This window comes from Polyodon spathula, chromosome 2, assembly GCF_017654505.1.
Source record: "Polyodon spathula isolate WHYD16114869_AA chromosome 2, ASM1765450v1, whole genome shotgun sequence".
Lineage (NCBI taxonomy): Eukaryota > Metazoa > Chordata > Actinopteri > Acipenseriformes > Polyodontidae > Polyodon > Polyodon spathula.
Genome location: NC_054535.1, coordinates 44119253 through 44135679, shown reverse-complemented (window position 1 = coordinate 44135679; position 16427 = coordinate 44119253). Strand labels below are relative to the sequence as shown.

At 40.8% G+C, this 16427-nt stretch overlaps 1 protein-coding gene across 5 annotated transcripts in view; it reads right to left on the bottom strand.

The window, feature by feature from the left end:
- LOC121296937 (zinc finger protein 827-like) overlaps nucleotides 1–16427 on the bottom strand; it is a 44758-nt gene that overhangs the window by 18546 nt on the left and 9785 nt on the right. For 3 of the 5 annotated variants that reach the window (XM_041222888.1, XM_041222895.1, XM_041222923.1), the window contains exons 3-4: nucleotides 4656–4840; nucleotides 1537–1984 (exon numbers count right to left, since the gene is read on the bottom strand). In XM_041222888.1, coding sequence (XP_041078822.1) covers nucleotides 1537–1984; nucleotides 4656–4840 — 633 coding nt within the window. The remainder of the gene's footprint in view (nucleotides 1–1536; nucleotides 1985–4655; nucleotides 4841–16427) is intronic. The other 2 variants (XM_041222906.1, XM_041222915.1) reach the window with 1 other exon arrangement.

Genomic DNA, 16427 nt, shown 5'->3' with positions numbered 1-16427 from the left:
TATAATGATTTGAAAAATAATGATTGCATTGTATTATTTTGTTATAGTTGAATGTAGTTTGGCAGATGCAATGTTTGCAGCTCGTCTCGGCCAGGCTACATCTCATGAGAATGCGTGGTCGGCAGCATATTAATTACTGACCAAACATATATAAAAGATTGATTAAGTGCTTATTAATCTGGAGATGACCACATGTATAAAAACCTGCAGTGTTTGCTGACTGGGGTGGGTGATCAGAGAGGAGGATCTTGGAGAGACCATGAGAAAAAAGTTCAAATTAAAGAAAGTAAATGATTGCTACCAGCACCGTACTTGTTTTTGGTGGAGGCACTATTTTTGTGTTGCGAGATTTGTTTTTGTGTAAACTTTAATTTTGCTCTCTAAGCGTTGTTTTTGTCTGTCTTTTTGATGTATTTTTTAATTGAAATAAATACGCACAGCAGTGCATCAACCCGCAGTACTTGTCAGTGTCAGTTTCCTGGTGTGGGGATGTCACCACTCGAGCAATCCTGTCACAATCATCCTGATCATTACAATTCATACTACGGTAATTCATATTTTACACCTAAATATATTAATGAAAACATTTTGCAACATGAGCACGATTCCAGTTTACAAGTTTAAAAGTAAAAAAAGAAATACCAAACCAGCAGCAGAACTAGCAAAAGCGAAGTAAATAGGACACTCACTCAGCTCCAGCTCGACTAGCACTAATTCTGACAGGACCATGCTGTGCATTAAATCTTTTCCCTGAGCATTCTGCCACCTTTGGGGTTCACTCTAGGTTAAATCGCATGCTGAATTGCAAGTCAGCGCCCATCTGTTCAGCATCACAACATCCACAGGACCAGGCTGCCAGTCTACACAGGGTGCTTGTAAACAAGATGTTGTCTCTGTATGATATAATAATACAGATAAAAACAACATTAAAATCAGATAAGCCTTTCCTTAAAACAGGCAGAATGATGATGGGCTCAGAATTGAAGCACGTCAAGGGCATTTTGTGTTGTTTTAGGAAAAAAGATGAACCACATCGCATTTCACCCATTCCAATGCAAGGCCACGAGATTTCTGTGCATGAATCGTGTGGTATTCTTAAACAGAAAAAAAAAATAAAAAAATGTGATAACATATTTCTGCACGGGAGACACCACTTCTCACAATACTAAGGGCATCATCATCTTATCACACTGCAGGAGCTATTGATAGCTGGAATTGAAGTCAAGGCAGAAATAGGTTAAAATTAGGTTAAGTTAAAAAAAAAAAAAACTTACAGACCCCAAACTCATATGCATAACTCTCCTAATTATGAGAAGGTTGTCCTGAACTGCTGAAAAATTATTTAGAACCTTACACTGTATTGCACTGAATGGAAGCTGCACCAGTCTCAACCTTCTCACTTCTGCAAATACCCTCTCCACACTCCCTACCACCAGTCAAACCCACAGCCTATTATCCCCAAGGTAAGCCAAGCAGTAGTTGCAAGAGCACGTTTGAACATAGCTGTCTGCACCATGGTGCTGTGTGGCTTCGTACCTGAAAGCTTGATGAGAAAATCCGTCGCCGACTTGGTGGAGATGTCAGGGCTGAAGAGGGAGGTGGGAGGGGTGTTTGCTTTCGAACTGGAGATGGAGTAGTCCTGAGGCTTGGTGCTGCCTGGGAGTCTGTCAGTGCACAGGGGGAACGGCAGCACCGATATGTCCCTTTCTTGGGGCTCCTCCTTGATGGCGGCAGGGATGTGATTGGAGGCGTCGGTGGGGTGGAACTCGAACCTGGCGTCAGGCCCCTGTAACATCCCCTCCTGATCCCCCGCCGTGGAGCCCTCGCCCTCGGTGTCCGACGTCACCTCCTCCTTCACCTTGACCTGGGAGCGGGGGAAGTGCTGGTGGCAGCGCATGTGCAGCTTGAGGCTGAAGTGACGGGACGAGGTGAAGGGGCAGAGCTCACATTGGAAAGTCTCACCTCTGTCCTGGTGCTGGTGAACCTACAGGAAGAGAATAAACTCCTTTAGTGCAGAACCAAAAACTAAATTAGGAAGAAGGTGATCCCTTACATTTCTGAGCTGTTGCAGAGCTTCAATCTGAACCTATTACAGGCTGCAAGCATTAGCAGAAGCATGGCCTACTTGGCTTATGAGACGATTTTAAGGGATGTTTATTATTATTTTTAACATTTTTTTCTAAGGTCCCCGCCCCCCCACCCCACCCCACCCCCCATACCCCACCTCCCGCTACTGACAATCTTTTGGACATAACAGTCATTTGTGCAAGTACCAAAACTATGAAACTTCTCTATATACTCGTCTCATTATGTACAAAGAACAAAACAAAAGATAGACTAAAAGGCTACAGCATTTCATATATAAACACTTAAATACTCTGCCCAAACAGCATATCAAAATGCTTCTTACGTTCACCCCCAATTCATGCAGCATTAGCTTATAATACTAAAAGAATTTAATTAATATCATACACAAAATTATACACAGCAGGGTCTGGTTAAGCTGAATTTTGCGGGCCCTTTAAAAAATTTGACTTTTTCAACTCTTCAACTCAGACATTCAACTATTCCAGAAATTAAACAAACTGAGCTCTTATTTCAACCAGCAGTTACCTATTCCCATACCTGTGATAAGAGAACAACCATTTATTGTGTCATGAATTATTTTTTTTATATATATTTTTCCCCTGCTATATAAGAATAAAATAGTTCTAACATGCAACTGACATTTTAAATGAAAGGGGCACACACAGTTATTATTATTAACGCAGCCTACTGCAATATGCATCACGCAACAAATTACAGTAATGTTTCATTTTACCACAAACAACTCGCCTCACAGGTATGTCGAAGTAGCCTATAAACCTGAAACTTCAAGTTTTTTTACGTGGATCCTCGTGTATTCACTTCAAATCAATTGTCTAAGTGTATTCATAAAGCACATACCCCTGTGCCCAAGTTGTAAAAACAAAATGACAGACTGTTACAGAACTAGCAAGACACAAAGAGGCACGTAGCACCCCAAACAAACCAAGTAATTTTTTCTAACTTTAACATTCGGTTTTCTTGTTTTTCTAAACCTAAAACTGGCAAATTATTACAAAAATCAATATCACAGTTATTATTGAACTGAAAACAAATTTAAAAAGAAAGTAAATACATTACAGGGATCATGATGCACAGCACTGTGATTGCACAAGAAAGAGAAAGCGCTATTTTTTGACAACATAATTTTACAAAGTGTTCCTTAAATTTCAATTACTAACACATTTAATGGCGTGAGAGGGGTCTGCTTTTGTACTAAACAGCAAACGGGGACACTATAGTACATGGTTTGTTTATTGTAATCCTCCTGCAGTTGACGGACACCAGTAAAGCATTTAAGAACAATGAGGAAGCAAAAGCAACTATCACACACAAAAATGTTCTTTTTGTAAAGAATTGTATTATTATTACTTTTATTTATTTATTAAACTTAGCAGTCGCCAATTTTTAAATTTTTATTTTCTCCCAATTTAGAATGTCCAATTTTTTTATTTAATTTTTTAAGCTCAGCTCACCGCTACCACCCTTCCACGGACTTGGGAGCGGCAAAGACGAACACACGCTGTCCTCCAAGACGTCTCACTTCAGTCTCACCATGCAGCCACCTCGGAGCTACAGCTTTGGAGGACAACGCAGCTCCGTGCAGCTTATAGGCAGGACCGCTGGTGTACGGCCAGACTACAGGGGTCGCTGGTGCGTGGTGAGCCGAGGACACCCTGGCAAACCTAACCCCCCCCCCCCCCCCCGACAATGCTCGGCCAATTGCGCACTGCCTTCTCGTCCACGGTCATCAATGGCATAGCCTGGACTCTAACCAGCGACGTCCAGGCTATAGGGCCCATCCGTGGCGCGCCTTTACTGGATGTGGGAGCGCCATTGTTTCACGGAGTTATGATTAACAGAGTTAAGTGCAAACCCTTAAATACTCTCTTTGATACAAATGAAAGGTATACCATTTTTATTACCCCTCATTAGCATAACAACTTCCAGTTAAGTTTTTCAATTTCCCGGCTACAGGTATCAAGACCCCACCTAAAACTCCATTTGTGCCACGTAGGAATCCTAATACCTTCTGCAGAGGAAGTGAATCTACAGTGTTGTGGATAGATAAATGGGCTTCACCAAATCAAATCTGAAAACCTAAATTAAGAGATTCGCAGGAAAGTTGTTATGCTACTGAAGTAAATATTCTCTTTCAGCAAGTATTACTTTGGGCTGTCATTCTGAAATGGATTTCCATGAAAGTGCTATGGTACGTTCAAATATTCACAATGCATACTGCACGTGTTGTCCTTGTAGCTAATAGTTTAGGGCCAGAGAAAGGTTTCAGAAGAACGCTTTGGAGGATATTTCCCAAAAAAACACAGAAACCACAACAGCAGCTGGAATCAACTGAAGGCTGAAAATGTTAAACGCTAGGGAGAGCTCATCTGAGTTCAGGTTTTACCCAGTTTTACCCGTGTGGAACAGTGCAGACAGTCCTGTGACTTGCCCAAGGACACAGAGGGCCAGTGTAAACATAAACAAAAACAACAGAAACCCTTCTAGCGACAACTATAAATGAAAAATCAAAATGTAACCTTCTTGCTGTGTTTGGAACAGTTCATCACCTGTACCTTCATGTGCGACTTCAGATTATCTTTGCGGGCACAGCGGAAGGGGCAGAGCTGGCACTGGTGGCTCTTGAGGCCGGTGTGAATCACCATGTGTCGTTTCCAGTAGCTCTTCCTCTTAATGACCAGACCACACACAGGGCACTGAAACGGCTTCCCTCCCTCTTCAGTGGCTGCTGGAGCTGTTAAGGAGGAGGAGGAGGAGGGGGTGGAACAAAGAAAAATAAATATGCTGCAGGGAACTAGGCAAGCAGACTGCTCTTTCCATGGCTGAGGTTTAGAGCTTAGTCTTTCTTTGGGGGTGTGCATCTTACCACAATACTAGATCAGAGGACCAAAAAAAAGGAAAGAAAAAGCAGGACTGTAGCCAGACACATCTGTACAACATGAAGGCTGTGGGCAAAATGGTCATTCTGTATGCATTAAGTCTGCCCCAATTTCTCCTGGAAGGAGAAGAGCACCTTATTTTCTATGAATACAATGACAAACACATTTTAATTTAGTTTCTACTACATTGACTGTGCTTGTTTCTTTTCGCTTTTAGAACTAACATTACTTATTTTTTACAAAAACAGAATGAAAATCACGCCCCTTGAGATAAGAGTGATTATCCTTAAAGTAACTGTAGCTAACAAAATAGTTCCATGCATTTTCTCTGCCGTGAATATCCTAGGGATGGGAATTTTAAACGTATAAACTCTAAAGAAGTGGTAAAACGTTTAATAATATGCTAGAAGTATAACCGGTCTACGTGACAAATGTCACCAAATGCATACTTTTTTGTATGCATTAATTTAAGTAATTTATCATGAGTAGTCTGTCTCGTATCAGACTGCTCTGGTGCCACAGTAAGGGCGGATATTCCAAAAAGGAAGGGGTTTGGCAATTGCCTCCAAGTAGCTTTTCTAATTGGTGCAACAGAAAGATTGACACTGGGGAGGGTTTTATTCTCCGCAGATCTGGCGCTTCATTGGTGCACTGTGTGTGTTTATGCCTGTAGTAGGCGTGGTATGGTAGCAGTTCCACGGCGGGGTAATAACGCTAATGAGAAGTGTTTTTTCTGAGTTTGTTCTATATTTAAAAAGGCATCTCTAAACAAAGGAAGCACCGTTTGGAAGTACTGAGGAACAAGAAAACCGTGGTATGTAAAGAATTATGGCAAACAAAATTACCGTACCACAAAAACACAAGTTCAATGCTTCACCATTTGAAATAAAAACATTCAGAATTATTGTGGCTGGAGCTACTGTTGGCAATAAAAAGCAAACACCCATAACAGCATTTGCTATAGATTTTGCCGAAAAAGGGCGTGATCACCTTATCCCCTATGAGGACAGCGTGTGTGAATCGTGAATGCAGTGGTTTTGAAATCGATGCAAGATTATCCCAACACTGTGCCGACCCATAAAACAACAACAGCAAGGCTGGAAAAACTTTTTTAAAAAATAGTGCTGCAGCTGTTCATACAAAACTTTCAAAGGGAGAAAAAGTTGCAATTACCAGACTCGTGAACCCCATTCCCCAGTCTTCCCATACAGACGGAAGGCTTGTTTTACTTGAAATTGTTCTGAAAGCTTTTGGACTGAACGGGCCTTTATGTTTAGTACAGTTTTTATTTGTATGTTGGAACTACTGCACTAAAGAAAAGGACCCCTGAGACACACTTCAAACAGGTAGGCTAGGCATCTCTTCTTACAGTTTAATGTAAAGTTGTGTGGGTACGTGAATTTGAATACTTTATTTAGTAATACTTGACCATATACAATTAACTGCACAAGAAGTATATATTACTTGATTGTGTGTTAGTTTGGCAGTTAAAATAGGAGCTGAGGCAATGTTTGGGAGGTTTATGTACTTGTGGCAGGCTGGCGAGTGGATAGAGGCCCAGAGACAGACTGCAGTTCAAAAAAATATACTTTTATTATAAATAGATACAAAAATAAAAAGGCACAAGGGCCAAAACAAAGGGATTGAAACGCAAAAAGAAAGACAAAAAGCAAAACGTACAAAATAAAGGTTTCCAGGCTGGGCAATGCCTTCACTGGATTTAGAAAATTGAAAAATCACAACCAACAAACACCAACTTGCTTCCTCAGCTCCCTCCTCCCAAATGAGAAGCAGAGGCCTCCTTTTATGTCAGGTGGCTGGGCGCTGACTGATCGTTAATTAACGTAATCAACTAATCAACCCCAGTCACCTGAACATAATAAACCCAGGCAGGTAGGGGAAATTAACCCCATCCCTGCCAATTTAAAAAGGGCAGAGCTTTGCTCTGCCACACACCTCCCCCCATGTACAATGTACACCGGCCGCAATCGGCCAACTCCCCCCTTCCCCCCACCCCCCCCCCCCCCAAGAGTCCAATTATGTCCCTTGGGTGGGCTGTTATGGTGGGTGGTGGTGGGCGGGGTTGATGTCGGAGCCCCCAAGCCTTCTTTGGTTGAGGGGGCCCCGGATCTCCAAGGTAGTACGGCGATGGCGGCCCTGCTCCCTCTGGTGGCGGAGGCGGCAACGGCGGCGAATCCTCGGCAACCCTAGAAAACAAAAAGGAGACACCAGCAGTCCCAAGCAATGCGGAGCAGCAGGCAACCCCAGGCGATGCAAATGATCCCCTGAGCGGAGGGGGCGGCAGGCATCCCTGGGCAGTGCAAGGCAGGCATCCTTGGGCGGTGCAAGGCAGGCATCCTTGGGCCATAGCTCCTCCCCTCTGGGCTCTGGGCTCTGCAAAGGGCGGCACACCCTCTCTGGCTCTGGGAGCGACGGCTCTGGCTCCTCCCCCCCTCCCTCCCCTCTCTGGCTCTCGGGGGGACGGCAGCTCCTCCCCCCCCCCTCTCCTGGCTCTGGGGGGGACGGCAGGTCCTCCCCCCTCTCTGGCTCAGGGGACGGCAGCCCTCCTCCCTCTCTGGCTCTGGGGATGGCAGCTCCTCCTCCCTCTCTGGCTCTGGGAAAGGCGGCTCACCCCTCTCTGGCTCCTGGGAAGGCATCTCCACCCTCTTTATTGGAGTGACTGGGGCATCTCCCATGTCTACCGCCAGGTAATTAACCACCACGAGGGCAACCTCTGGGAAGGACGCTCGGTGGTGTTGTTCCTCCCACTGTTCCCACCTCTCCCCATCTCGACGCCACAGCAAATTGATAACTATGGGGAGATCGTGGACGAGGTCTGCCTCAGGGTGCATCAACCAGTCCCAGATCTCCTGGGACGGTGGTGAAGGTGGTGGTGCTGGAGGTAGTGGGGTGGCCCCTGATGCCCGGGGTGAACACTGCACCTCTTCCTGGGCCTGGTTGTAGGGGCATCCTGCCCAGTTGTGGCCGTCCTCCTCACACCGGCCACACCAGTTTGCCGGTGGCACGTCTGGGCAGGACCGCAAACGATGGTCCTCCTTCCCGCACCAGGAACACCAGGGGAAGAGGCTGGCCGGGTCCTCCAGCGGTGGCTGCAGCAGCTTACATTTCTTCAGCTGCTGCTTTTCCTGCCTTTGCCGCTGTCTGCTCTTCCCATAATCCCAAAATAATCCAAAAAATATAATAATAATTCTCCCAAAAATTCAAAAAAAAAAAATATATACTGCTCTGAGCCTCTAGGTGGCGCTATCCCGCTTCTGACACCAAATGTGGCAGGCTGGCGAGTGGATAGAGGCCCAGAGACAGACTGCAGTTCAAAAAAAATATACTTTTATTATAAATTTACAAAAATAAAAAGGCACAAGGGCCAAAACAAAGGGATTGAAACACAAAAAGAAAGACAAAAAAAAACTTACAAAATAAAGGTTTCCAGGCTGGGCAATGCCTTCACTGGATTTAGAAAATTGAAAAATCACAACCAACAAAACACCAACCTGCTTCCTCAGCTCCCTCCTCCCAAATGAGAAGCAGAGGCCTCCTTTTATGTCAGGTGGCTGGGCGCTGATTGATCGTTAAACCTAATCAACTAATCAACCCCAGCCACCTGAACATAATAAACCCAGGCAGGTAGGGGAAATTAACCCCATCCCTGCCAATTTAAAAAATCAGAGCTTTGCTCTGCCACAGTATACAGTATGTAGAGGAGCAACTAGTACAAAATTGTAATGCTCAAGTACTCGTCTCGAAAGGATATATCTCAAAAATCCCACCCCTACTATCAAAGATTGCAAACCTTTAAATCTCTGAGGCAGAATGTCTAAGTTGGAATCAACAATAGTTGGGATCCCTAATAATATTAGGTTTGCATTTTATTTTCTTAAAAAACAGAGTTATTAATTTAGATTTTTATTTATTGTATTATTATTATTTATTTTTTTTTTTTTTTAATAAAGGCAAGGGCAACACGCTTTCCAGAAGTACAGTATTTCCAATTATTTTTCAGTAGTAAGCAACTAGCTTTCCTGTAGCCATCACATGTTGCTATTACTGAGCGATTTTAAATGTACTGTGTGCTTTTTTTAAACTGACACATCTGACAGCACCAGACAGGATGACAGAGGAAAAAAGTTATTTCTCCACAGCTGTGTCACCTTGCCAACCACAAAGCTAAATCTGAAACTGACACCGATGACACAAATAACATGTTTTATTTTATTGTTCATTAAACTGTGTTGTTTTATTTACAAAAATGCTAACCAGGCTGTCAGCTTGTGGAATATAAACAGTGTGTGTGTGTGTGTAGATAAGGTTTAAACGCTGACAATTACAAAGCATTTAAAATTCAATTAATTTACTCACATCCCTACTCAAATGTGGTCTTCAAAGAAACACCCAATTTAAAGACAGTATCTGGTTACACTGGTTAAAAAAAACTGTTTGCAAGCCATGCTTTTTGCACTTGCACTTCCTGGGTCATTGATGGAATCATCCCCATCATGGACAGGCTTTTCCTGTTAATAAGCAATCAGCTGTCTCCCCTATCAGGGTTAGCAACTAACAAAATTGTGCTACTAGTCCAAAGGACAAGTACCTTTTCAAAATTGCTAGTGCACTTCCTGGGTCATGGGAATGTCTAAGTTGGAATCAACAATAGTTGGGATCCCTAATAATATTAGGTTTGCATTTTATTTTCTTAAAAAACAGAGTTATTAATTTAGATTTTTATTTTACTTTATTGTATTATTATTATTATTATTTATTTTTTTTTAATAAAGGCACCTTAGTAAACACTTCTACAGATCGATCAATCAATCACATGTTGTTACTGAGCGATTACTGTACTGTGTGCTAGGAAACTGACACTCTGACAGCACCAGACAGGATGACAGAGGAAAAGTTCTCTCAGCTGTGTCACCTTGCCGACCACAAAGCTCCATCTGAAACTGACACCGATGACACAAATAACATGTTTATTTTATTGTTCATTACTGTGTTGTTATTTACAAAAATGCTGGCTGGCTTGTGGAGTTACAGTCTGTGAGCGATTAAATGACTGTGAATTACTACCAACAATAATTAACGTACTCACACACAGGGTCTTCACTGAAATCCCAATTTAAAGACAGTATGTTTCACTGTAGCCCTCGGGATGAAATTGTTATCTAGGTGGCTACATTTTTTTTTTTTAATTAGCTGTGGGAGAAAACCGCTTCAGCAAGTACAGTAGAATCTGCCAGAAATGACAGACGCTGAATCTACTAGGTTGGATACTGATGAGAGCATAAAAAATACATCATGCATTACCATACAGATCACATACTCATTCTGATTACCATAGTGCGCGCCACAATATGCCCAAAATTTTGCACAATAATGAATACCGTTGCAATAGTAAATACAGAAATCATGAAGGTGCACACCAATTGTAATTATGATGCACCATAATGTTTAGTGTCCTTTTGTAAATGAGGCCGACTATTCGAGTAACCAAGTATTCTAAATAAAATTACTACTCAAATACTTTGATCCAGTTTAATTTCTAAAACAAATGGAAAAATGCCCAAACTTGACACTGTATTTTTGAGAGAGGAGGAAGTTAAAAGTGATCAGCTACTAGAATTCTCACCTCACTGGTAATTGACAGGAAGGCGGGCGCCCGTCATTACCTAGCTCTGCTATTGGCAGTGAAAATGGCATTTAAAAAAAAGTATTTTGAAAAAAACTATGCAAAGTAACCTCTGCAGCACGAGTATTTCATATTGTAACTCAAAATGCTCAATTGTCTAAAATGTAAAGCACCCATCTGCTACTTTGAAAGAAAACAGAATGTGACAAAAAATAAACAAGCAATTGCATCTTTCACTGTGCGCAGCGCTTGGCGATGTGATGCATGTCGGGCTGGGGAAAAAAAGGCGATGTTGAGACTCTGTGGTTTGAGTTCTGCTGTTAATGGTCTCCTACTGATATCGGCTTGATTTCAGAATTAGCCTATTTTTTAATGATTATTACATTCTGGAATCTGCAAGTACGGGCACAGTACATCTCGTTTTTATGTTATATACTTTATTACAGCATAGAGTTTATTGAGCAAACAGCTTTTATTGTGCTTTGTTAGTAAGTAAGCAGTCATGTTGTGTGTTTTATACGAGTGTCAAAGGGTGTTAAAAATGCAATTGATAGTTTTGAAGGTCTTTTTTATAAAGTTCTGCGTTTTATAGTTAAAACCCCTCTGCTGTGTATTCTTATTTCTTACTTCTAGCTTATATCATTTTTGACTTCAAATACATTAGACGCCTTTGATGTTTCTTCGCTTTTGCTGCTGATGTATTTGCCTTTGTGTGGTTGCTGCAGATGCACTCTAAGGGTCTGTCACAGTTGAGTAATTAGAGGTTGATTATTCGGGTATTCAAAACTTATTCTTGGTATATTCGAATAGGTTATTATTTGAAATTCCCACCCCTACCCTTTATATCTGAACGCTAGATAAAGTGTGACAGAATGCACATTTAATGGGAGGTATGAGAATTGCCCTTAAAATATAATTCTGGAAACACTGAGGTTTCCCCACAATTGAAATTCCAGTATGGAAGATAAATACAGTTTTGCTATTAAAATGATACTGTAAGAACATAAGAAAGTTTACAAATGAGAGGAGGCCATTCGGCCCATCTTGCTCGTTTGGTTACTAGTAGCTTGTTGATCTCAGAATCTCATCAAGCAGCTTCTTGAAGGATCCCAGGGTGTCAGCTTCAACAACATTCCTGGGGAGTTGTAATGCCTAATAAACTTTGCATCCCATGCAGAGAGAGAACACAAACATCAGGGGAGATGAAGGGAGGTTTCTGTTCCATTCCAAGTAAGGCTGAGGTGATGCATCGATTTATCGATACACTCTACTGTTTGACAACTATAGATAGTCAGGCATGCACATCGTTTTTGCGTAAAGAGTTTAAGCAAAGGAAAGTTTTTATTTTTTATTAAATTTAGAATTGGCAATTATTTTTTGCATTAAGTGCAGAGCTTCTCTGCTCCGCACAGGTCCGACTCACTGAATTTGCATGCAATTGACCACACATTCTCCCCCCTGCCCCGCCCCCTGTGAGTGTTTAGTGATGGGATTGCGTATGTGCAGGAGTCTTCAAAGTAACAGAGCAAGTTAAGAGCATTGTGTAAGAACTACTGTATCGACTGAGCTACAATGTTTGGCAATTATTTTCTACAGTAAGACAGCGAGAAAGTAGAATAAAGAAAGCAATGTTTGGGATACTCCGGTAACACAACTAATCTGCGTGACAGCTTAATGAGATGGCACCCTACAAAACAGCAAACAAAATCTGCATTTATTCATCTGAACTACCCTAGAGTAAACATGAAGAAAAACAACCAAGATGTTCCAAAAATTGTACCTTTGGTCAGCAGTATTAAGCATCCCAGCAACGTCAGTCCCTAGTGAGCAGATACTCAGTAATCCTGGGCAGATTGTAAGCAAGTGCCAGTCATCGCTTAAAACAAAATGTGGACACTAGCATGTTCCTTAACACAATTAAAATATATCTAGGACTTCTGTTTTTCGGGTTTTATTAATTGTATTTTTCTGTGCTTATTTTTAGCTATTTTCAGGTTTTATGTAAATCTTTTTTTTCGGCTTTCATTTTTGATAAACTGTACTGGTTACTTTTCAAAAAACTTGAGTGTTTTTTTTTTTCTGTCAAAATATGTACAGTAGTAACTCGACAGTACTTGTACACTTAAACTGTACCTTCTTTCCTTTGCTGTCTTCCATAACGAAATCCCTATGATCACGGGCACATTCTTCTAGGGTTTTTGTGTGTAGGCATTTTTGTACATTTTAATATAGCTATTAATAATATAGCTATTGTAATATAGCTTTAATCCTACTAGCAAGCCTCCATCCTAATTGTAATCTCGTTTCAAATCTCGCAAGCAAAGTCTCCAATAGAAATGTTGGAATGTGCTGTCACTCAGTAGTTGGGGCGGGTTTAAAGTATTCAGAACTAATCAATGACAGTCAGGAAGAAGGGACATTGCCCAGCAGCACAGGGAAATGTATTTATTATTTTTGTAGTAGGTTTTATTTTATTTCTTATGTGAAAAGCATGTAGTCAACGTGATTTGAGTAACCATTTCCACAGATTTTACGGTGTTTATTGGCTATCCTCCAATTTTTTTGCATCAGGGGTGTTTTTAAAACTGAAAATCAGATGCCCTAAATATAAGCCATGGACAACACTCTTGTTACTAAACTGTTGTGGACAGTGCTAACTTTTTTTTTTTTTTCTTGATTGGTTGTTACTCTGACTTGTTATGGATTTAAACAACTTTTTTTTTTTTTTTTTTGGGGGGGGGGGGGGGGGGGGTGGTGGGATTGCTTTAACTTGGAAGTGGACCTTGTTGAGTGAACTCATGAATAAGGTAAAAAAAAAAAAAAAAAAAAAAAAAAAAAAGGAATGTAATACATTTTTTAATTATTATATGCATAAACAGGTGTACTGAAAAACTTAAAATAATTGCAGGGTCTCTAATACACGCTGGGTCTGCTGGCAATTACTGTAAATAAACGCTGGGTCTCTGTCACTGCCACTGAAGCTGAGGAGGAGCTTGAGGGTAATGAAGTGACAGCGATGACAGTGACTCTCAGGATTAATAAATAATAATCACAGAAAACGTAGTTTAAGGTAGGCCTACATGTAATGCATATTTGTTTAATGCAGTTTTTACATTATGAAAAGTTTTTTAAGCGTGCTGAAAGTAGGCCAGATACAAACCTTGTGTACTTTAACGTGTTTTGTTGTATTAAAAATGTACAAGTCTGAGATTAAACAAACACTTATCGCTTTTATTGTTGATTTTAAAAACATTTTTTAGAAGTTTGTATTATTATTATTATTATTATTATTATTATTATTATTATTATTATTATTAACAATGGTAGATCTAATTCCATTTTTAAATGCAAATTTGTACTTCTGCTTGTTCATTTTCCAACATTTTGCATACCTTATCCTTGTTAACCAGTGCATAGAAAAAGACTATACTTTCGCTTTATACTTCAGGGTGTACAATACATTGTAATTGTGTTATTCTGTTACTTAGTTCTCACTGACACACAACCTTTTAACAAAGTTGCTGGAATGTTTCAATTGAGTTACAATGTTGCTACAAGGTTGTGTGTTAGCGGCTTCTCAATGACCGCTTGAAGCATGTCAAGCTAGTGATCTAATATAAACGCCAGTCTCTAATATGCACTGGGTCTGCTGGCAAATATTGTAAATAAAGGCTGGAGGCGTTTCATTTAAGTTTTGCAATAATCAATTTAATATGCATAATAGTTTTTTTTTTTTTTTTTTTTTTTTTTTTTTTTTTACCCTTTTATAATATCGATAAAGCTATCGTAGAGAAAAAAAAACCTCTTGTGAAAATATAGCTATCACTTTTTATTCCGTTAGGGTCGGAATCAAGGCGTTACGAAACATTCGTAATACTTACGAATAAGTGGTGACGATGTGTAGGCAAATGTTACATGAAAAACTTGAGAGTTTATCGGACATTTCTTTAAGTACGCAAGAGGATACTGTGACATGTGACATCACAGGTATTAATCTGTACATTTGCTTTAAGTACGCGCCCAGAGGACTACTGAGACACAGACATCAGCTATTCCCCATCACATTGAATTTGCCTCAGGCAAGCAGGCGTTTCTAACCCTGCCTATTGACAGACAGTAACATGCTTTGACCTAGAAGACACAGCTGAGATAAAATAAACAAGGAAGTAAAGCAGTAATTTCTGTAAAGCAAGACAAGCTAACTTGGAACTTCCGTTAACCCAGTGTACTATAAATACATGTTTGCTGTAACTATGTTTGCTACAACTAGCTACAATTACTTTAAGCTTTTCAACATGTCTTCATTGATTAATATAGTCATATAAGAAAAGGCAATAAGATAAGGCATTTGTCAAACCATTTGTCTAGTTGACTTATACTTCTTACAGTTATTCGGGATATAGTTCAGCATTCCTTCAAATTTAAGATGCCCTCGAATTTAAAATGCAGCCCAAAGTTTCAACCCTCAACTTCAGGAAAATATCAAAAAAAAAAAGATGCATTTACAAAGCTGCATTTACTCATATAAGAAAACGATGTATGCAGGCCGTTTGCAGTTGTCTGAGGTCACACAGAGCATTACAGTTAAGCGCTGCTCCTCATTTCCAGTGGTGATTACTCACACATGTATTTCTCCCTTTCTGTGAACTGTGTTACTGCTTGGCAAGTAGAAAAAAACGGGGGTCTGATTAGAACTGAGACCAATAACGAAACGCTGAAATTGTAAAAGCTTCTCTTCGAATTCCTTAGGAAGCTAATTTGTGACAGGGAGCATCCTGTCGCTGTTTCAACTGTGCTGCTGCTTTGCTAAACAGGAAGGCTTGCCCCAAGCTGAGCTGATTGGGAGGTCCTGATTGGCTGGGGGGCGTGACCGGGAAGCCTACACTTGTTTAAGAACTTAGCAGCACCAGATCGAGGCTACTGCACCACAGCCATAGCTACACAGGCAAGCACTGAACAAAAGCTTGCTTTGTTTACATTGAGGAGGAGAGTGTCCGCTCCGCAGGATAACTACTATGGAACCCTTCAACTGCCAGGCAGTCATGTTGGTGTTGGTGTACTCAGGCAGTTACATCTTTTGTTGGCGATTTTAATACACGCATCACTATACTGCACTCAAATTTATGATGCAGGCCATTTTTGAGAAGAAAAAATTGGTTTAAAAAGTGCTTCTTAAATTTGAAGGAATACGGTACTTTGAAGCAGAGTTCTGAGCACTGACAATCTAGAATACAAGGATTATATTAATTACATTGGAGTCTAACGCAGCATATCTTGTTACATGTCCCTGCTTGTTTCACTGTGGAGGCCCTCTCTGCCCAAGCTGAGGAAAGGATGTAAGAATTTAACAGAGAACCTGGCTAGGGTGGTCTACTTCTGCTTCTTCTCTGACAAGCACACGCAAAGCTCAGAGGATCTCATCAACTCTTTCAGGCAGATAGCACTTTTTATAGCATCGGAGCCCCACGCAGCATGCCTGGCTGACCTAGAGCGTTCCCAGATTATCCCCATAGCTGGACTAAGAAGCATGTGGCAGGAATTAACCTACACAGCTAAGGTCATGTCTAAATTACAATTTATTGCAAGCTCCCCAATAATGTAACACATACTGTGCTAACTGATAATGCCCTCAGTGGACTGTGACTGTACCACAGCATCAAACACCTTCCTACCTAACAAGGTGACTTTTTACAGAGACAAAATTAATTATTGTTTTAATAGCACCTGTAAATGCAGTACAGCTGCTAATATCTGGAGATACAGCAAGATATAATGTATATCCACAGACAGCAGGGCTG